Source organism: Myotis nattereri (genome assembly GCF_964212035.1).
Source record: "Myotis nattereri genome assembly, chromosome: 5".
Lineage (NCBI taxonomy): Eukaryota > Metazoa > Chordata > Mammalia > Chiroptera > Vespertilionidae > Myotis > Myotis nattereri.
Window position 1 is genome coordinate 26,233,047 of NC_138080.1, and position 22,849 is coordinate 26,255,895.

A 22,849-nucleotide genomic window follows, 5' to 3' on the forward strand; every position below is an offset into this window, starting at 1 on the left:
CACAGTAGGCGCTTCGTGGCTCCTTGTTGAGTCAAGGGGAGCCCGTGCTCTCCTCCAATTCCAGGGTCCCAGGGATGGGCCAGAATAAATCCGTACTTGCAGACAGCTGTTTCAGGTTCAGGCCACCTGGCCAGGAGGGACATAAAGTCACGGGGCCGAGTGACGTCAAGCTCCAGCCGGTTCTCACGGGAGGACCTGGGAGGGGCAGGGCCCGGGGGAAGGGGGGGGCGCGGACAAAGGGACTGGCGCACCGCCCCCGCCGGCCTCCGCGCGCGCCGGGCGGCCAGACCACATCTGGAATGCATTGCTGGGCCTCCCGAAAGGGGAGGAGAGGAAGGCGGGGCGAGTGGGGGGGCCAAGGCGGCGCCTCTCCCCGCCCCCCGCTCCGTCTAGTCCCCAGCCCCGGGACGCAGCCGAGCCCGGCGGGCAGCCCCAGCCCCAGCCGAGGCCGTCCCGGGAACGCTGATGCCAAAGCCCCTCCGGCCAGGGCCGGGACCCGGGTCCGCCTAGCCAGGTGAGCATGCGTGGCAAGGGGGAGGAATCAAAGGCGGGCTCGGTCCTCTCGGGTCGCGGGATCCGAGCCGTGGCGGCGGGGGCGGGGGGCCTGGCCGGGGTCGGGGGCGCGCACGCGTCGCCGTGCCCCCGCTGCACCGGGGAGTGGTCGTCGTGCGCCCTCTCGGCGACTCCAGGCGGCCCCCCACGGGCTCGGCCGCGAACCCCTGACTGCGCTTACCCAGCGGCAGGAAGTTGGCTCCGAGAAGGCGGAATCCAAGCCCTTTTGACCGGAGACTGGGAGACAGGACGGCGTGCCGGGGAGTTTGGGGAGTGCGTAGGAGGTGGGTAGGGCGCCCCTCTTGGCTAACTCGGGTTGAGCAAAAGGTGCTGCGCGCCGCGGAGCCGCCAAGCCGAGGGGCGGGGCCCCTGGCGAGGGCAGTCGGCCCGCCTGCACATCTGGCGCTCTGCCTCAGTTTCCTCAAGTCGTCTTCAGGTCCCCCGCGGGGACCTGGCTTTGTTCTGGAAGAGAAGGGAGCGTGACTGTGGCTCCGGCGCCTCTCCCTCTCCCCTGGGGCCGGGGATGGGGCGGGGGTGCAGGCGCGCGCGGCATGGGCCCCGCTGGGTCCCAGGCCCAGCAGAGCTTCGGAACCTCGCCCCCTCCCCCGGCACGAGTTGACTCACCGGGGATTTCCACCCCCTCCCCAAACTCTGTTCTAGTCAGATGCTCCGGGCGCCACGCGCTGAGCCCACAGTCTCCCCTGTGGCGCGACACCGATACCGGTGCGGCGCTTGCCGTGAGGCTGAGGTTGGGATCTCCCCCACCCGCACCCCCCGTGTCTTCTGGGAGTATTGGGGCAGGGCACCTGGCGGGACGGGGAGGGGTCCCCCAACCCCACTGGCAGCTGTGGAGATACTGTGCGTGTGTATGGCGAAAGAGAAAGGAGGTGCGGCCCCAGTAGCCCAAGTGTGGATACCGTACATTCCACCGCCAGATAAGGAGGCTGAGACTGTGGCCCAAGGGCGGGGGCGGGTCCTGTCGCCTTTTTCTGGGCATCTGGGCTTGCCTAGCAGGGAGGCTGCCAGCACACCCGGGGCGTCTCCAGCCCTCTTTGCTGTTTGGGGCTGGGCTGAACTTAGGAGCCTCCACCCGCCCTGGCCCACTGGGGCCTCATTTGTTTTTCGTTGGCTGGTTGATTGGTTGGTTCGTTCATTCATTCATCCATCCGTCCATCTGTTTATCCACATCCATCCCACATGTTTTCTGAGCACCGTGTGTACGCGAGGTCTCCATCCAAAGGGACTGCAAGTGGACTTGGTTGCTGACACATTCTACGATGGAAGCCAGATAGAAAACTAGAAATCATGCTTTTCACAAGTGTTAAGTGCTGCCAAGATAACAAAGCAAGATGCTCTGAGGAGACAGCGGCTATTCTAGAGCAGGGGTCAGAGCAAGTGACCTTAAAACTGAAATTTGAAAGATGAGGAGACCCCTGGGGGAACGAAGACTACTCAAGGATTTGGGGGAAGGGCATGCCGGGTGGAGGAACAGCAGGGGCAAAGGCTAGGAGGTGGGGTTGGCCTGTAGGAGGCCAGTGTGGTTGGAGTGGAATGGCTCAGGGGGAGAGTGGGAGGAAGCTAACTGGCCAGGGGCCATGCCGATTGGGGCAGTGGGGAGCCATGGAAGAATTTGGAGTGACATATTGGAGCTCCCCAGGCTGCTGTATGGAAGAGCATACAGTGAATGGCAGTGTAGGAGGGACCTGACAGCTGAAGAGAAACCGGAGGAAAGTGGGGTTTGGGGCCCGCTGCCCTAGGCAAGAGGCATGGGATCAGTGAGTGACCACGGGGAACCGAACCACAGGCCCTGCCTCAGTGGAACTCGGGGGAGGGGCTCCTGGAAGCACGGAGCTTCCTCCTGCCTTCCTCCCTCCTCATCACCCCCTGAACAATCTTGATCTGTGTCTCTTCCCTGCCCTTCCCAACCCTGCCTCTTGTTCCCACTTGTCCCTCTTGCTCCATTTCAGGCCTGGACATTCCCTGGTTTCGAGCCCAGTGACCTCTTGCGGGGCCTCTGGGAGGGAGTCAGGGTTGCCTTGGTAAAGGTGAGCAGGAGACAGGCCCGGTGTGTAGCCAGGCCTGGGAGCCCACCCAGGGAGGAGAAGCAGGCGAGGCATGCATCTGCTAGCCCCAACCCGGGGCTGGCTTCCTCTTTCTGGAAAGCACCAACCCACCTTAAGCTCCTGCTTTAGTTAGCAAAACTCTAGTTGGGAAGATGAAGTCGTGTGAGCCTCAGTTTCCCCTTCTCTTACTCGGAGCGCCACCCCTCCTGAGGATGCCTACGAGCCTCCTGGGGCTGCAGAAAATGAGGGTGCAGTGCCCTGGTCCTCCCTCCCAGGGAAGAGATAGACTTTTTGGTCAGTTCCTGGGGTTCGAGGGCTGAACCCATTTCTTTTATTTATTTTAAATATATATTTTTATTGATTTCAGAGAGGAAGGGAGAAACATCAATGATGAGAGAGAATCATTGATTGGCTGCCTCCTGCACGCCCCCCACTGGGAACCGAGCCCACAACCTAGGCATGTGCCCTTGGCTGGAATTGAACCTGGGACCCTTTAGTCTGCAGGCCGGTGCTCTGTCCACTGAGCCAAACCGGCCAGGGCTGACCCCATTTCTTATTTCTCCAGGAAGTGGCCATAAATCTGTCTCTTGGCCGCCTGACTCGAGAGGGTGGTGGCCCTCCTTCAGGGAAGGAGGGAGCAGCCACAGGACACGCCCTGCGCTTCTGGCCCCACTAGCAAGGGTGCTTCCCAGGCCAGTGACGGGTTTTTGATTCTCAATGTTAAACTCCAGGAGGGTCCCAGTAGGCCAGGGCAGCCTGGGGATGTCTGGTTAGGATGACCTGGCGGTCAGACTACAGTTCAAACTCTCCCCAGGGACATTCACACAGTTTTAATTCTCCTCGGAAAGCAGTGAGTTCCAGCCTCCAGGAAAGGACCAGTTCAGTGGTGGTAGCTGCTGAGCGCTCCCAAACTGGGCCAATCAGAAGCCGAAGATGGGAAGCTCAGGCCAATGAGCGAATAGCCCAATACCCTGGAATTGAAAATAAGCCAATCAGGGTGCGGGCTGTTTCTGGCCCGACCGTGGGTCTGGTAGGGCTAAGCCTGCTTCTGGCCTCTGCGGCGGGCAGAGGGCATCGGGGCGCCAGAGCTCTGTCCTGTACAGGAACAAGGGGCCTCTGTGTGGCGATCTGGGCAGGGCAGCAGCCCCGGGGATGCACACAAGCCCTTCTCTGTTCCCAAACTAGGACGGATGTCCCTTCGCCCAAGGGGAGCAGCTGCTTCTCTGTCCGGCCAAGGTCCGGGCCACCTCCCTGAGGGGGCACCGGTGACGGTGACAGAGATAGCCGAGCGACCCCGGAAGTCCCCCTTCACTCCCGGGGCTCACAGGGAACCGGCCTAACCAGCCTTTTCTGGAAGGCGGGTCCTGCCGCACACGTGGTCCCTGCCAGGCCTTGGCAGACATGTTTCCAGGGACCTGGGGAGGGCTCTTCCTGCGCCCCATCCCCCACCCCCTTTTAGCAAATGGTTCCCCTCGTGAAAGGCAGGCTGCACCGCTCCTCTGAGACACCTCCCTCCCAAGCTGGAGGGAGGCCGGCCGCGGTGTCGGCCTTGCATCCTCTCTGCACCTCTTCCCGCCCCCTCCCCGGCGGATTGGTTTTCCTTGAGAGGGGGTGACTCAGGCTTTCATGGAAACAAATACCGCCCCCCCCTCCCCGCGGGGCTGCACACCCCCTCACCTCTCACATGACTTCAGCACAGCTGCCCCATCCTCCCAGCCAGGACCTCCCAGACTGGTCTCCGGTGTCTCTCTCCCCCATCCCATCACCCCCTCCCCGCCTTCCCCACAGCGGATGTGACGGGGAACCAGGACTCCACCCTGTTTGTTCCAGGGGCCTCACATCTGGATTTCATCCGGCCTGGGAGGGGGTGCCAGCGCCCTGCCTATCCCTCTGGACCCTCTGTCCAAGGGCAGGGCTACATGGTGCTGATGAGAACGGGCTGTTGGGAATCTTGCTGGGCTGGCTCCGTCAGCATCCCCTCCCAAAAGATTGGGTGGAGGGCAGCTAGTCCCCAGCAGAGTGCGGCAGGAAGAAGGGAACTAACCGTATTTATTTCGCGCTTGTTACGTGGGGAGGCTGCCTCCTGCATTGTTCAACGGGATTTTTCTGTCACCCGGTGACGTGGGCTTGCTTCTCCCCGTTGCGCAGGTGACGACGCTGGGGCTGCGCGCCGATTGACTTGCCCAAGACCCCACAGCATGTCAGAGGGGGTGTGGCGTTGACACTAGATTGTCTTCCAGGCCTCTGTCCTCTGGGGTGACATGACCTCTGGGATGCTGGAACCTCAGGGCCAACCTGGTTTCTCCTCCAGACCTTATTTTGGGAGCACCCACAGCCTCTAGGCTTACGCCCAGTCTGAAATCTAGGGCCGTGGGTGGTCATGAGCAGGGCACCAAGCATCTCTCTGACCAGGTTGGCAGGTGGCACGAGGCCCCAGGCTCTGGTGTATTTGAGAAAAGGGGCGAGCCCTCCGGTTCCTGCCCACAGCTCCACCTCTGGGTAGGCGGGCAAGGCTTCTGGAGGTCCACCTGGTGTCCTTCATGCCATTGGGGGAGCTTCTGAGAGACAGTGTAGCCTAGAGGCTATAGAGCAGTGGCTCTCAACCTTCCTGATGCCGCGACCCTTTCATACAGCTCCTCATGTTGTGGTGACCCCCAACCATAAAATTATTTTCGTGGCTACTTCATAACTGTAATGTTGCTACTGTTATGATTCGTAATGTAAATATCTGATATGCAGGATGTATTTTCATGGTTACAAATCAAACATAATTAAAGCATAGTGATTAATCACAAAAACAATATGTAATTATATATGTGTTTTCCGATGGTCTTAGGCGACCCCTGTGAAAGGGTCATTCGACCCTCGAAGGGGTCGCGACCCACAGGCTGAGAACCACTGATCTAGAGGCTTTGGAGCCGGTCGCTCTGACTCTGCCACTTACTAACTTTGAGACTTTGGCAAAGTGAGTTGATTCTCTGGCTTTCCCATCTGTAAAGCAGGGATCATGGTCATTTTGACTTTAGGTGGCCGCTCAGCGAGGAGGGATGGCCCTGGGACTCAACCCCTAGACGTCCAACGTCAGAGCCCAGGCAGCATCCACACCACTGACCTGCCTATCCGTCTCTTCTCTCTGCAGCTCTGACAGCTCCATGGCCTCGGCCGGCCACTGAGCCCCACCATGGGCAGCCTGTACTCGGAGTACCTGAGCCCCACCAAGGTCCTGGAGCACTATAACTACACCAAGGAGACACTCGACGTCCCGCAGACACTGTCCCGCCAGGTGGCCTTGGTCCTCATCATCATCCTCTGCTGTGCCATCGTGGTGGAGAACCTGCTGGTGCTCATCGCCGTCGCCCGGAACAGCAAGTTCCACTCAGCCATGTACCTGTTCCTGGGCAACCTGGCCGCCTCGGACCTGCTGGCGGGCGTGGCCTTCATCGCCAATACCTTGCTCTCGGGCTCTGTCACCGTGCACCTGACCCCCGTGCAGTGGTTTGCCCGTGAGGGCTCGGCTTTCATCACCCTCTCTGCCTCTGTCTTCAGCCTCCTGGCCATCGCCATCGAGCGCCATGTGGCCATTGCCAAGGTCAAGGTCTACGGCAGCGACAAGAGCTGCCGCATGCTGCTGCTGATCGGGGCCTCCTGGCTCATCTCACTGGTTCTCGGGGGCCTGCCCATCCTCGGTTGGAACTGCCTGGATCACCTCGAGACCTGTTCCACCGTTTTGCCGCTCTACACCAAAGACTACGTGCTCTGCGTGGTCACCATCTTCTCTGTCATCCTGTCGGCCATCGTCGTTCTGTATGTCCGCATCTACTGCGTGGTCCGCTCCAGTCATGCCGAGGTGGCTGGCCCGCAGACGCTGGCCCTTCTCAAGACAGTCACCATCGTGCTAGGGGTCTTCATTGTGTGCTGGCTGCCTGCCTTTAGCATCCTCCTCCTGGACTACGCCTGTCCCGTGCGCTCCTGCCCTATCCTCTACAAGGCCCACTACTTTTTTGCTTTTGCCACCCTCAACTCGCTGCTCAACCCTGTCATCTACACGTGGCGAAGCCGGGACCTACGGCGGGAGGTGCTGCGGCCCCTGCAGTGCTGCCGGAAGGTGACGGGGGTGCAAGGACGGCGGGGTGGGACCCCACATCACCGCCTCCTGCCCCTCCGTAGCTCTAGCTCACTGGAGAGGGGCACCCACATGCCCACGTCGCCTACGATGCTGGAGGGCAACACAGTGGTTTGAGGGACAATGTGGGCTGACAACCAGGCCATGGCAGAGGGCTCCCTGGAGAGGTGCCACGTGACCTCAGACAGCTGTGGGGCTGCCAAGCAAGGTGGCCCACTCCACAGACCTGGGTGATATTGAAAATATCTCATACCTGGGATGGCCAGCGGAGGCACTGACCTGTTGGAAGAAAGAGCTGCAGCAGAGGCCTGGAGGCCAGGGCGGTGACTGGCGTGACCCCTTCAGAACTGGCTCCGGGGAGGCCTGAGGTTACCTGCAAAGGGCCTGGGTGACAGCAGGCAGGCACTCAAGAGGAACTCAGGGCAGGAGCAATTTACAACGTGGTACAAAGGATTTCATTGCACAACTGTCTGACCCTCCACCTTGCCACCTCCTGGCAACCTCAGGCCCCTTCCCTGGACCCAGTGCCCCAGGGGCTGGAGGCCTCCTCCCTCACTGTCTGGCAGCCCCAGCTAATAGTTCCCCAAGCCCAAATCCACAGCTTCCCCAAATTTCACCAGCTGGTATTTTGGCCACTTCTTCCCTTTCCTCTTACTCCACGAGATGCCAGGAAACCACGGATGGGGGGGGCCTGAACCCCATTCTCAGACCTCATCGGCCAGTCGTACTGTTTGGGGCACAGAGAAATAATCACCAAGGGCTGGAAAAACCTGTCTGGGGAGCTGAGGAGGGCTCAGCATGGAACTTGAGAAAGTTCTGGGGGAGCTGTTAGCCCAGGACCCTTCCACCTTTCCCCCCTAAACAACCACCCCCAGGCTACTCCCACCGCCAGCCCCCGCTGAGGTACCAGCTCTCCTAAGGCAGGGCAGCTTGTCCACTGTGCCTCCTTTCAGGTTGTAGTGAACGGAGCAGGGAGTGGGGATGCCCAGGACATTTGTGGGGGCTCTCCCCCAACCTGCTCCAGAAGGACTTTGCTAACTCCTGTGGATAGAGACAAGGGTCATTGCGGTACGAACATATTTATGTGTCTCTCCGTGTCTGTGCGTGTCCTCGTGTGTGCGTGTGTGACGTCTGCGACCTGTGCCCATGTTTCCCCAGAATGAATGCTATTCTGTCTCCTTGTGTCTGTGTTGAAGCTGCCAAAGAGGGGTCCGGCCCCACACAGACCCCTTCGTAATCGCTGGCCCATGCCCCCACGTGAGAGCTGGGCTGCAGCTCACCTGGGGATGGAAACCTCATGCCTCAAAACGATTTCTTGTGAATGCAAAGGTTGGGAGGGTCTGTTGGGGGGCAAGGAGCCAGTTGGGGGCTTGTCTCCCCTTATTCAGCTCCCCAGATGCCCCCACGCCCCATGTCTGAGACCAGGCCCAGGCCAATAAACGGTTCAATTTCTCTTTCTGATGCTTGTTTGTCTTTTCAGGTTTATGGTGGTAGCCCTCCTATTATCGCTCTGTGGCTGGGGGTGGATGGGTTGGGGGAGGGTGGCTGCTGCCCCAGCAACTCACCACCCTTTGCCAGTCTTCCCATTTCGTGTCCCAGACCAGGGTTGCAGCAGCTTCTGAGAAAACAGGGTCAACGCTGGCATTTCCCCAGAACAGTTGTCCAGGGCCTTCCTCTTTTCCTACAAAGAAGGGTCTGGCGGCTGGTGGGGACCCCTTTCTCCAACCCAAGTACATGTCTCTCCCTGGGAGCTGGGGACATTATCTTGGGGCCCAGTGGCCCACGGGGTCCTCCAGAGACCAGCATTCCCCAGAGAAATGGCTGACTAAGCACTTCCCAGGCACATAGACGCGACTCAGCAGGACTCCTTTGATGGAGACGTGGGTTTAGAGAAGGGAAGTGAGCTGCTCAGGTCACACAGCCCGTTGGAGCAGCCCCTGCCTGGATTTGAGCTCAGGTGGGCTGACTGGAGATGCTGCCAGCTCTCATCCTGGGTAGTCCCTGATTGAAAATGGCAGTCACATCTGATCCTCCTCAACCCCCTCTTTGCCATGCGTGGAACCAGGAGAAGCCCAGATGGAACACAGCTGGAGGGTGGGTACCTAGCTCAGCTCCAGGGTGACACCCCACTCCTTTGCCCAGAGGCACAAGGCCCTGTGGCTCCTTTGAAGAGCTGCACGTTGATGGGGAACATAGAGCCCAAGTGAAGCCTCGCCCAGCGACGCCAGCACAAATACCAGGGCGGTCAGTGAGAGAGGAGTGAGGCAGGCAGCAGCCAGAGGCCGAAAGGCCTGCGCCCCCATTGGAATTCCCCTCCCGCCAGCAGTGCAGACACAACCTCTGCACATCTGAGGCCTAGCTGAGTTTGGGAGGAAGAGGCATAGGCCAGGCAAGAATCAGTAAATTTCCCCCAAATACTTCCATGCTTCCACCGTCTCCTCCCTCAGGCCTTTGCTCAAATGCCACCTCCTTGTAGAAGCCTGCCTTTCCCCATCTAGCCCATCACCTGGCAGTATTTTATATAACAATTTACCGGTCTTCTCCCCATTAAAATATGAGGACCTTGAAAATAGGATTGCATCAGTCTTCTTCACCATTGTGTCTCTAGCATGTTAAGCAACACTTGGCTCCCCACCACAGGGCCTTTGCACCTGCTGTTCCTCTGTCTGGAATGACTGTCCCCAGACATCCTTGTGACTCTTCTCTCCTCCAGATCTATATTCAAATATCATACCCTGGGTGAGGCCTCTGGCCTCACCATACATGAGTTTTGTGTTTTTTTTTATATATATATTTTTATTGATTTCAGAGAGGGAGAAGGAGAGAAAGCTGGAAATATTAATCATGAGAGAGAATCATTGATTGGCTGCCTCCTGCACGCCCCCCACTGGGGATCGAGCCCACAACCCTGGCATGTGCCCTTGACTAGAATCAAAGCTGGGACCCTTCAGTCCACAGGTCGTCGACGCTCTATTCATGGGGCTAGTTTCTCTTCCTATCTGCCTCTCTTGCTACTCTTTTAACCTGGAACACATCTTGCTTCATTCTGTTTATTTTTTATCTCCCCTTTAGAATGCTAGTTCTATGACAGCAGGGGTTGGTTTCTGTCTTCACTGTTTGGTTCCAGAACAGTGACTAGCATACAGTAGGTGCTCAATAAATGTTTGTGAAATAAATGAAAGCAAACGCAAATGATGGTCATTTCAGTAAGTGGTACTCTCATCAGCACTCTAACAGGTTAAGGAAACTGAGGCGCAGAGAGAGCAGGTGAACTGCCCAAGGTCATGTAGCATGTGAGTGGAAGTGTCAGGATTTGAACCCAGGCAGGCCTTGATTGAAAATGGCAATCAGCCCTAACCGGTTTGGCTCAGCGGATAGAGCATCAGCCTGCGAACTCAAGGGTCCCAGGTTCGATTCCGGTCAAGGGCATTTGCCAGGGTTGTGGGCTCGATCCCCAGTGGGGGGCGTGCAGGAGGCAGCTGATCGATGTTGTTTCTCTCCCATCGATGTTTCTAACTCTCTATCCCTCTCCCTTTCTCTCTGTAAAAAATCAATAAAATATATTTAAAAAGAAAAAAAAAAGAAAATGGCAATCACATCTGATCCTCCTCAGTATCCTGAAGATCCACTTTACTCATATCTCTCAAATCTTGGAGCCTAGAATGGGAGAGACCAACCTATAGGGAGGCAAGATGACTTTCACCTCCTAACCCCCTAATGCCTGTTGGATATTAGGAAGCATCAGAATCATCTGGAAGAACCTGTTAACATGCAGACTCTTCGGTTAGGCGTTGCAGTGAGAGATTCTGATTTGAGTAGGTCTGAAGTGACCCCAGCAACGCCTGTTTTCCACCAAACACCTCCAGGGATCATCTTGGGACCTCAGTGTAAGAAGGTTCCAGACTCCATAATCTCAATAGAATTTCTTGCATTGATGGAACTAGGCCATATTAGCCTGCCCACTTGTGGGCTATTTAGCACTTGAAATTTGGCTAGTGTGATGCAGGGACTAAATGTTAACTTTAATTAATTTAAATGTAAATAGCCATGATTGCCATTAGCAATTCCACAGTGTGCACCTCTGGTTTCTGCAGCGTCCAGGCAGCTGAAGTCTCTTGGCATTATACCACCAATTCAACAAAAATTCTAAGTCTCACCATATCATTGTTATGAATGACATGGTAGCTTCCACATGTCACTTCATAATTTTGGAATATTTCTTTTAATAATGATATCAAGATTAAGCCCAGTGCCTGGCCAGCATGGCTCAGTGGTTGAGCATTGACCTTTGAACCAGAAGGTCACAGTTCGATTCTTGGTCAGGGCACATGCCCGGGTTGCAGGTTTGATCTCTAGTGTGGGGTGTGCAGGAGGCAGTCAATCAATGATCCTCTCTTATCATTTATATTTCTATCTCTCCCTCTCTGAAATTAATAAAAATATATTTTAAAAATATAATAATTTAAAAAATATATTAGACTCAGCTGCAAATAGAAAATAAAATATTAGTAATTTAAAAGAAATGCATGCCTGACCCTTGGCTGGAGACTTCATCCACGTTCATCAAATAAATGGACTCTCAGGCTTGCGGGAAGTGGGGGGAGAGAAATGGATTTCTCATATAAAAGAGTTTCAGAGGAAATTGGTCTGGGTAAGGACAAATGTCTACTTATTTTTTTTTTTAAATATATTTTATGGGAGATGCGGGAAGAGACTGGACAAAAATCGTGCACCTATGGATGAGGACAGTGGGTGGGGAGTGAGGGCGGAGGGTGGGGCGGGAACTGGGAGGAGGGGAGTTATGGGGGGGAAAAAAATAAAAATTAAAAATTAAAAAATAAATAAATATATTTTATTGGCCGAAACCGGTTTGGCTCAGTGGATAGCACGTCGGCCTGCGGACTGAAGGGTCCCGGGTTCGATTCCGGTCAAGGGCATGTGCCTGAGTTGCGGGCACATCCCCGGTGGGGGATGTGCAGGAGGCGGCTGGTCGATGTTTCTCTCTCATCGATGTTTCTGACTCTCTATCTCTCTCCCTTCCTCTCTGTAAAAAATCAATAAAATATATTTTTTAAAAAATCAATAAAATATATTTTAAAATATATATATATTTTATTGATTTTTTACAGAGAAGAAGGGAGAGGGATAGAGAGTTAGAAACATCGATGAGAGAGAAACATCGACCAGCCGCCCCCTGCACATCCCCCACCGGGGATGTGCCCGCAACTCAGGCACATGCCCTTGACCGGAATCGAACCCGGGACCCCTCAGTCCACAGGCCGACGCTCTATCCATTGAGCCAAACCGGTTCGGCAGATGCCTACTTATTAACATCCAGGCTCCCATCTGTCTGCCTGTCCACCCGTCCACCCATCCATCTACCTAAGTCTATCTGTTTATTTATCATCTACCATCCATCTCTCCACCTAAATACTTTGTTTCCTAAGAACAAGGCATTCTCCTAACCTCAGTAAAATTACCAAGATCAGGAAATCTATAAACCTTTACCAGATTTCACCAATTGTCCCATTACTGACCTTTACAGCAGAAGAAAATCCCAGAGCACTTGTTGAATTCATTTATCTTTTCAGTCTCTTCAATCGGTTGGGGGTTGACCTGTGCAGTGAAAGGTTGAAGGTTGGAGCACATGCCCAGGTGTGGGCTTGATCCCCAGTGGGGTGGGGGGGGTGTGGGAGGTGGACCATCGATGTTCCTCTTCCTCTCCCTATCTCTCTAAAAGTCAGTTTTTAAAAATCAAAATAAATAAAGGATAGTTTCTGAACCTCTATCTTTTGTGACCTTGTGACATTTTAGAAAAATATAGGCCCGTTACTGGATAGAATGCCCTTCAACTTGGATTGGTCTGGTATTTCCTCATGATTACATTCAGGCTATGCATTTTTTTGGCAAAATTATCACAGAAGTAAAGTGTTTTTCTCAATTAGCCTCCCTACCAGCCATGCTAACTCTGATCACTTGGTGGTATCTGCCAAGTTTCCCCACTTCAAAGTTACCGTTACCCCCTTTGCAATGATTACCTGTCTTGTAGGGTGGTACTTGGAGACTGTAAATAGCCTGTTACTCATCAAACTTTTACTCCTTTAGCAGCCATTCTTGTCTGGTCAATTATTACTCACTGGATATCTTTAGGAAAATAGGAGGACGTCACATCATTTTATTTGTAGATATGCCACTTTTTATCTTCAAAAGAAAATACCTTTTTTTTCAACTTAAACACAACACCATGATTATACTTATCAAAAGTATCAGTCAGCCCTAGCTGGTTTGGCTCAGTGGATAGAGCGTCAGCCTGTGGACTGAAGAGTTCCCGGTTCAATTCTGGTCAAGAGCATACGCCTGGGTTTCGGGCTCAATCCCCAGTGGGGCGGGGGGGGGTGGGGGGGGGGACAGGCAGGAGGCAGCTGATAAATAATTCTCTCTCAGCATTGATGTTTCTAGCTCTCCCTCTCCCTTCCTCTCTAAAGTCAATAAACATATATAATTTTTTTTTAAAAAGTATCAATCAGTGTTAAAATTTCCCCATCTGTCTGTTTTCCTTTTTTTAAAAATATATATATATTTTATTGATTTTTTTACAGAGAGGAAGGGAGAGGGATAGAGAGTTAGAAACATCAATGAGAGAGAAACATCAATCAGCTGCCTCCTGCACACTCCCCACCGGGTATGTGCCTGCAACCAAGGTATATGCCCTTGACCGGAATCGAACCTGGGACCCTTGAGTCTGCAGGCTAACACTCTATCCACCGAACCAAACCAGTCAGGGCATGTTTTCCTTTTTTTATAGATGTATCTTTTATTATTTTTCAATACAATCTATTTTGCTTTCCCAAATTTATTCACAATCCAGTATATTTAACATACGTTTTCAGACATTTTTCTCTTCTTCCATGTGTTTATTGAAATTTACATTCCTTCAAATTCTCATTTCAATCTTACCCTTATATGATAAACCTCCTACAATCATGATCATCTAACCACTGTTTTCTTTTTTTTAACATTTTATTTATTTGAATTAGAATTCAAATAAGGTCCTCACATACATTAGTTATTGGATTTCTTAAGTATTGTTTAACAGCCTTCCCTTGTTAAACAATAGGCTTAACCACCTACTTAACCTTGTTTAACTGAGGTTGAGTAATTCATCTGTTGAAGAAACAGGTTGTTTGCCCTGGCGAGTTTCCTAATTTGGTATTAGCTGATGGCATCCCCTTATGTCACGTTCCTCTTCCCCAGTCAGATTTGAGATTGAAATTTTTGGCTTCAATTCTTTACAGGTGGTGCTGGAAACTTCCAGCAGGGGGATATGATCTTTCGATGTCTCTCTCTTTTACTGGTGACGAAGACTGATCAGGGGGTTCAGAGGCCATCAGTCCGATCCCACCTCCAACCATTCCCTCACGGTCCGATCATCCATGAACAGCTGTTGCCTGGACCCATCGCTGCATGAGCAGTCTTCAAAGGGTTTCTAACCTGTCTCCCCATCCTCACATCCTGGCCAGTGTTCTCATTTGTCTACAAGGCAAATGTACTTCCCCCAAAATCAAACCCACAGCCCTGGCCTATTGGTCGCCGCTCTAACCCACTGAGCTACCCAGCCAGGAGCAGGACTCTGCATTTTTACTCTGCGCCACTTCTGATGTGAATCATGCATGCCTTACAAATGCTGGTCTGAGGGCCGATAAAGGACCGTGAAGATACTGCCTCGAGGAAATATAGGACAAGGCCGTTGCTTTCTCATTTCCTCGTGGCTAAATCAGTCATTCTCATCCAGGATGATGCCATACCTCCAGGGGGCATTTGGCAATTATAGAGACACTTGGTTTTCCCACCTGGGGGTGGCAGTGCTACCGTGGGTAGAGGTCAGACACGTTGCTGGTCGCCCTGAAATGCACAGGACAGTCCCCCATGACAAAGACTACCCGGCTCCGAACGTCAGCCGAGCTCAGCTTGAAGAACAGCATGTGCCCCTCTGGCTCCTTGCCCCTGGTCAGCTGGGTCAGGACTGCCTGGCCACAGCTGATAGAGTGAGGAAACTTCTAGAGCAGTGGTTCTCAACCTTGGCTGCACATTAGAATCACCTGGGGCCACAACATTAGTAACAAAGAAACAGAATTTCCGGAGGACGAGGCCCAGAAATCAGGATTTTTAAAAAAAGATTCCCAGGTGATTCGAATGTGCAGCCAAGGTTGAGAATCACTGTTCTAGAAACATCCCCCATGCGCCGATTGGAGACTCTGGCCACATCTCTTTGCCAGGTAGTGTTAATAACCTGGTGATCGCCTTTGGAGAGGCGGTGGTGGTTAGTTAGTGGTTATTTCCCCAGGTGGGAGGAGCTTCACGTGCAGTGTCTCTGATATAATGGCTGGGGCGGGCCCATTTCTCATCCCTGCTCAGTGCGGCGTGGACGCTTTTCCTTGCAGTTCAGGAGCAGACGCTGTTGTGCTTTTACTTCCTGTGCCAGAAGGTGGGTGACTCACCTAGGTCTCAGCCCTGTTTTTCTCTCGGGCCCGGTGGCTGTAATGGCCTGTGGGGACCCAGGCAGGCTGATGCGGGCTGGGCTGAGGGAGGGGAGGAGGGCTAAAGGTCTTGGAAGGAAGAAAGGAAGCCCAAGTTTGAAGTATGTACGTGAGAGAAGTGGGGATAAGTACTCTGGCGACTTATATAAACAGAATCGGGTGATATGTTCTCTTTTATGCCTGCTTTCTTGCACACAGACGAATGTTTGTTTGTTTTTGAGATTTGTCTATAGTTTTGCATGGAGTTGTCAAGTACTCATTCTCGATACTAAATACTAGGGTTCCGCAAACTAGGCCAAATTCACCCCGTAGCCTGTTTTTGTGTGGACTTGAAGGTAAGAATGGTTTTTCCATTTTTAATTAGAAAAAATCAAAAGAAAACAATATTTTGACATGTGAAAATAACATTCAAATTTCAGTGTCAATACATAAAATTGAACACAGCCATGCCCACTCATTTACAAAACCATCTGTGGTGGCTTTCCCTCTACGAGGGCAGAGTTGAGCTGTTGTGATAGACGGTATGGCCCACAAATTCTAAAATATTTACTCTCTGACCCCTTACAGAAAAAGTTTGTGAGCCCAGTGTATCGTATTCCACTGTGTAAGTAGGTAGCTGTCATTGTTTCTATTGGTGTTAGACGTCTACATGGCCTTCAGTTATTGGCTATTGTGAAGAAAGCGGCTAGGAACATTTTTGTACATCATTTGGTGGATGTGAGCACGCATTCCAGGAGTGGAGTTGCTGGGTCATAGGGCAGGCATATATTTAGCTTTAGTAAATAAAGCTAACTTGTTTTCCAAAGTGACTGTACCGTGTTCAACTCCCCCAGCAACACAGGGGCGTTCTGCTGTTGCTAACAATCGCCAATTTTCTTTTTTCATTAGAGCCATCCTGGTGTGGGTAGGAGCTGATATTGCATGGAGGCTTTGCATTTCCCTGATGACTAATGAAGTTGAACAGCTTCCCGTATGAGTCCTTGCCGTTTGGATATCCTCTTTTGTGAAATGCCTGTTCAGCATTTTTGTCTACTTAGTAAAAAAGGAATTGTCTGTCTTTTTACTAATTTGGAGGAGTCCTGTGTGTATTGTAAACATGAGTGCTTGGTCGGCATTTATGTGTGGCTTGTCTTTAGGGGGAACCTTTAATGAACAAATTCATTTTGATATAGCCTCAATGTTTTCCTTGATTAACATGCTTTGTGGCCTGTTAAACACGTGCCCATCCCAAAGTCACAAATATGGAGAATATAGATGTCTTATTTTAAAAGCTTTCTTTAAATTTTTTTAAATTTACTGACTTTAAAAATATATATTTTATTGATTTCAGAGAGGAAGGTAGAGGGAGAGAGAGAGAAACATCAATGATGAGAATCATTGATCGGCTGCCTCCTGTATGCCCCCTCTGGGGATTGAGCCTGCAACCTAGGCATGTGCCCTGACTGGAAATCCAACCATGACCTCCTGGTTCATAGGTCAACACTCAACCAGTGAGCCACACTGGCCGGGCTGAATTTTATTTTTAATTAGAAAGAGAGGGAGGAAGAGAGAGAAACATTGATTTGTTGTTCCACTTATTTATGGATCCTTGGTTGCTTCTTGTATGTGCCCTGACCAGGGACCAAAACCCAAGTGTATTGGGACGATGCTCTAACCAATTGAACTACCTGGCCAGGGCTTAAAAGCTTTCTTGACTTTGCTTTCCCATTTAGATCTGCACGATGTTTGGAACTGAATTATGGTTTGAAGTAGGGATCAAAATACACTTTCTTCCAATGGCCATCCAACAGACCCAGCACCATTTATTGAAAAGACCATCCTTTCCCCACTGCTCTGCCAGTTGTTTTTGTTTGATATAAATAACATAGCCACATGCTCCAGTATTCAAAAGGGCAAAAAAGATATTCAGAAGAATACCTCTTCCTGCCCACAGCTTCCATTCCTCTAGTTAACATTCTTATCTCTAGGAAGTTATCTGTTTCTTTTCCAAGGTTTTATGCAGAGACGAGTAAATATACATAATTACTCCCACCCTTCCCCCCTTTTTACATAAACAGCACTCTATGAATTCTGTTCTACATCTGTATTTTATTTTCACTTGCGGATAGGAAACTCTATGATATTATGTGAGCAAATATCCTTTTGTTTTTTGTTGTTTGGGGTCTGTCATGGTATGAATGGAACACCATTTCTTTAACTAATCATCGCTGATGGAAAACTAGGTTTTTCCCTCTTTACTATAGTCAAGGCTTAGTGAATAGCTATGTCTGCTTCTCAGTTTGCACATGTGGATGAGTGGCTCTCGGGAGAAATTCTTGTAAGTAGAATAAGTGAATCAAGTGGGGTGCATTTGCTTTTTGAGGGATATTTGCAGACTGAGCATTTAATGTTGGGGAACAGGCATCATACCCTAACCCTTGAATCTCCCTAAGTCTTTATTGCATGCCAACTATATCCTGGGCACTTTGCTGGACGTAGGTGGGGGTGGTATGAGTGACATAAACCATCATCCCACTGTGTGGCTGCCAGCTGAGGTAAAGGCTCTGAAAGAGAGGGCTGTAGTTCTAAGAGCCTAGCAGATACCTGATAGGGCTGGAGGAGGAAAGGAAAGGCTCCGTGAAGGAGGTGATGGTTAAGACCAAATAGGAAGAATGATCAAAGTTTAGGAGAAGTGGACACATAGAACAGCAGGACTTTCCAGGCTAAGAGAATCACGGTGCAAAAGTTTTCTATGGCTGCGTAACAAAAAGCCCCAAAGTCTAGTGGCTTAGAACAATACCCATGTATTATCCTTCAGGGTTTGTGTGGGTCATGAGGGTACAGGCAGATATTGGCCGGGGCTACCATCATCTGAAGGCTTGACGGAGGCTGGAGGAGCACTTCTCACGTGGCTCACTCACCTGGCGGAGAAATTGGTTCCTCTTCCTATGGACCTCCCTGTAGTGCTGTTGGAGCATCCTTACAACGTGGTGTCTGGCTTCCTCCATGAGAACAAGCTTGTGGTGTGATGGCTTGTATGGCCTACTCTCAGAAGTCACATGCCTTTACTTGTACCGTATTCTCTTGGCCACGCAGACGGGCCTTGATTCTGTGGGAGACGACTCCACAAGGGCATGAATCCTGAGAGGCAAGAGATGTTGGGGGCCCCATTAGAGGCTGGCTACCACAGGTCTTAGGCAAGAAGGGGCTGGAAGTATCCAGGATGTAGCTCAGCTGGGGTGAGCCAAGGAGTGAGTGGCAGGGCTAGGTTTGCAGGGGTTGGGGTTACCCTAAGTGCACTGAGAAGCCATCTAGGAGAGTGGGATGGGCTAGGGAGCAGATGGCAGGATCAGATTGGGATTCTGAAAAGATCCCTCCCACGGCCATGTGGAGAAGAGGTGGGGGAGGGCTGAATGGCAGCCTGGGAAGGATGCTGGGCCAGTGCTCAGGAGAGCGGGGAAGGTGGCCTGGGCCAGGGAAGCTCAGCTAACTGACTCAAGGACTGTTTGAAAAAACAACCCACCTAGCTTGGCAGCAATCCTTGAGGCTGCCGGGCTTTGCTCCAGGCGAGAGACCTTGGTGGCTGTGACTAATTCCCCAGCATGTGGGCATGACTCAGCGCTGACCTTCTGGCTGACCTTGGCTCGAGTGTGTGACAACCCCCTCACCAGCCCTAGCACTGATGCTGGCCTCTTCTTCCTTGTAACTGGGGGCTGGGAGCAGGAGCTTGGGCCTGACAAGCCTTTTCTCGTGAGGGGTTTGTGAACACGACCAAGAGGTGGAGGTGGAGTGAATGCCCACAAGAGCTGAACCTGGTTTCTTCTGGAAGTTCCAGTCCTGCTAAAGGGAGGAGCCCATTTCTAGGTGGGGGAGGGGGTGTCTGGGGGCCCAACCAGTCACTGTGGAGGTTCCTGAAGCCATGAGTATCCTTTCTCCATTGATTTAGCTGATGTATTTTTAGCTAAAAACTCTGGAATGAAGCAGGTGATTCATGGATTAGAGACAAACCTGAGCTGATTTGGGCCTCAGCTTCCCTGTTTGTAAGAGGGAAATTACATTGTTCTTGGGGAGAAAACGGCTTTATACCTGCCAACATTTGCATCAGGTACCTCCCATGTCCTGTATATTAATTCAGCTGCTATTTAGATTCCTATGGATGAGTCCTTGGAGCATCTGCTGTGAAGGAGGCAGACCATCTGGAGCTCATAACCTTTGCAGGGATTGGCCCACCATCTGTTTTGGTCAATACAGCCCAGAAAGGATGCCGGACTTTTATTGGAACAGCCATACCTCTTCACTGATGTATTGTCTATGGCTGTTTTCATGCTATCATGGCAGGAGTGAGTGGCTGCAACAGAGATAGAGGACCCACAAAACCGGAAACATTTACTATCTGATCCTTTATAGAAAAACCTGCTGATCCCTGCTCTGTTCGAATGGAGCCGACAGACTACAATAGACGAAAAGAGAATCTCTGACAATAGATGCTACGAAGGAACTGGGTAATAGGATAGAGTGACTAGTGGTGGTGAGGGTTGCTTCCAGGTGGGCAGGGAAAAGCCTTTGGGTAGCAGCAAACATTGAGTTGTGTGACTCTCCCAGAGGAGTAGCCTGGGCGCCCTGGCCAGTGTGGCTCCGTTGGTTGGAGCATCATCCCCAAACACACCAAAAGGTGGCGAGTTCAATTCCCAGTCAGGGCACATACCCAGGTTGCAGATTTGATCCCTGGTCAGGATGCATAGGGGAGGCAGTGGATTGATATTTCTCTCTCATACTGATGTCTGTGTGTCTCTCTCAAATCAATAAAAAAATATATATATTTTTAGGATTAAAAAAAAAAAATAGTGGCCTGGACAGAAGTGACGGCAAAGGCAAAGGCCCTGGGGCACAGAAGAGCTTGAGAGGCTAAAAGTGGGTCAAAGCTGGAGCTCAGTGAGGAAGAAGGAGACGCCTTCAGGCAGGACTCTGTAAATGGAGTAAAATACTTAGATTTTAGTTCAAGGGCTAAGTTTTAGTTCTAGGGCTATGAGAGCTTTGGTGGGGAAGAGGAAAACGGCATGTTCCAAAAAAATTTTTCAAAGCTCTTTGGATACAGTGTTCCGGGGGATCAGAGAGAAGGCTGCTAGAATCGTCCGGGTGAGTGATGATGGCAGTCCTGGCTGAGGTGGTGGCAGAGGAAATAAGCAGAAAGACCTGGGCTAAATTCCAGAGGAAGACTAAAAGAGATTCCCCATGTCTTGCATGTGAGGGGAGAAGACCAATTAGAGATGACGTCTGGCTTTTTGCCCCTGAGCCACTTGAGAGCAGGTCCAGTTGGGCTGGAAGCCCAGCTTTGGCACCAGCTTGTTCGGGCTCTTGAGCAAGTCTTGATGTCCCTGAGCCTTTGCCCCTTCTGTAAAATGGGTCAATTATCTGCTGCAAAAGGATTATAAAGGTAACTCACCTGAGGGGAGCCTCCAATAAATGCAGCGCTCTCCTGTGAGCTGAGGCCCCGGCCAGCAGCTGGTCTGCTTATGTGTCTCCGCTTCCCTCACCTCCCTTCTGGTCCTGTGAGCACCCTTTCTCCTAAGGTGGGCTAGGGGCCCAATGCAGGCTTCTGACAGGTCTACGGGACTTGAGCCTCACTCTGGTCAGATTGTCTTCTATCTGCTACCCCCTTTCTGCCCCTTCCTCAGTCCAGTTCCCCCAGTGCGTCCCTTTGGCATCCCGGGGCCTGACAGCAGGCTGTTTCGCATGCAGGCTCTAGCCAAAGACACCTGAGTTCATGGTCCCTGAGTTTATGATCTTGGATAAGCAGCGTCTCAGCCAGGCTCCTTTGTAATAACTATCCTCGGCCACGGGAAATGGGGTCCTGACATCTCCCTTAATGCTTGCTTAAGAATTAGATAACTTCTCTAAAGAGCCGGGTACAGTACATACACGTTGATTAAATATTAAATTAATGGTTATTAACTTTAGTTCTAATGTTTCCATTCTCCTGGATCTTGCCAAGTGTGGGTAACTCATAGCAACCAGAGGGCCTAGGGTCCACTTCTGGCCAGGCTCCCCCTCCTCCCTACCAGCTGTTGTGGAAACTAGGTGTATGTTTGTGTTTATGAACACATTTGCTTACACGTATTGTAATATAAAAATGTAAAACTATATCATTATTTTTAATTCTGTTCTGGTGCTTCTGTTGTTGTGATGGCAGATAAAGTACTCTTTTTAAAAAAAAAAACCTCAGCCCTAAAAACAAACAAAAATTAACAATAAGATAGGCCTGTTTTTTGTGGGGTTAAAAAATAGTATTTGCCATCAACAGTATTTACATACTGTTCTTTAATACAGAACAGTATTGTTAACTACATAACACTGTTGTGCAACAGATCTCTGGCACTTTCATCTTGTAAAACTGAAACTCCGCTCTATTGGACAAGTTCCCTTTTCTATCCTCCACTAGCCTCTGGTAATCACCATAGGTCTTTCTCTACCTGAGTTTGACTACCTTACATAATCTCCAATAAGTGGAATCATACAGTCTTTGCCTTTTGAGACTGGTTTATTTCACTTACCATAATGACCTCAAAGTTCATCAGGTTGTTTCAAAGGCCAGAATTTCCTTTTGTAAAAAAAAAAAAAATTAATAATCTTGAAATGAGCATCATTTATAGGTTATTAAGAGAAAAACAATTACACAAATCATTTGTTTAAAACCCCTTTAAAAATCTATATTGATTGAATTGACTGTTACTATGGAGATAGAAGTATTGACTTTTGACAACTTGTCCAAGAATTAGTTCTTTTGTTGTTCTATTGTTGACACTATTACAGATGTCCCCCTTCCCCCCTCCCCTTTGCTCACCTCCACCCACCCTGCCACCCTTCCCCTGGCCTTCATCACTCTATTGTCTGTATCCATGGCTTATGCATATATGTTCTTTGGCTGATTCCTTCACCTTCTTTCATCCAGCCCCCCTCCCCCGCTTCCCTCCTACATTTGCCAGTCTGTTCCATGTTCCCATGCCTCTGGTTCCATTCTGTTCATCAGTTTATCCTGTTCATTAGATTCCACATAAGTGAACCTACACGGTACCCGTCCTTCTCTGGCTGGCCTGTTCTACCCAGCACAATAATCTCCAGGTCCATCCATGCTGTCACAAAGGGCAAGAGTTCCCTCCCTTCTACAGCAGCACTGAATGATATTAACAACAATTAATATTAATAATATGAAGGCTGAATAATATTCCATTGTATGTATATGCCACATTTTAAAAATATTTTTTATTGATTTCATTGAGGAAGGGGGAGGGAGATAGCAACATCAATGATGAGAATCACCGATCACTGCCTCCTGCGCACCTCCCAATGGGGACTAAGCCTGAAACTCGGGCATGTGCCCGGACATGTGCCCAGGCATGATCTCCTGGTTCATAGGTTGACGCTCAACCACTGAACCATGCCAACCGGGCTATGCCACATTTTCTTTTTTTTTCTCTTTTAAAACGTATTTTTGACTTTAGAGAGGAAGGGAGGAGAGATAGAAACATCAATAATGAGAGGTAATCATTGATCAGCTGCCTTCTGCACGCCCCCTACTGGGGATTGAGCCTGCGACC

At 50.9% G+C, this 22,849-nt stretch overlaps 1 protein-coding gene across 1 annotated transcript; it reads left to right on the plus strand.

The window, feature by feature from the left end:
- Window positions 1-220: 220 nt before the first annotated feature.
- S1PR2 (sphingosine-1-phosphate receptor 2) lies at window positions 221-8,195 on the plus strand. Its single transcript, XM_081091079.1, has 2 exons — window positions 221-514; window positions 5,755-8,195. The coding sequence occupies exon 2, from the start codon at window positions 5,797-5,799 to the stop codon at window positions 6,853-6,855; it is 1,059 nt and encodes a 352-aa protein (XP_080947205.1). The 5' UTR covers window positions 221-514; window positions 5,755-5,796; the 3' UTR covers window positions 6,856-8,195.
- Window positions 8,196-22,849: the final 14,654 nt, after the last annotated feature.

What these genes read in the sequence shown, in the direction of transcription:
- S1PR2 (XM_081091079.1), top strand. Translation starts at nt 5,797, where the DNA reads ATGGGCAGCCTGTACTCGGAGTACCTGAGCCCCACCAAGGTCCTGGAG.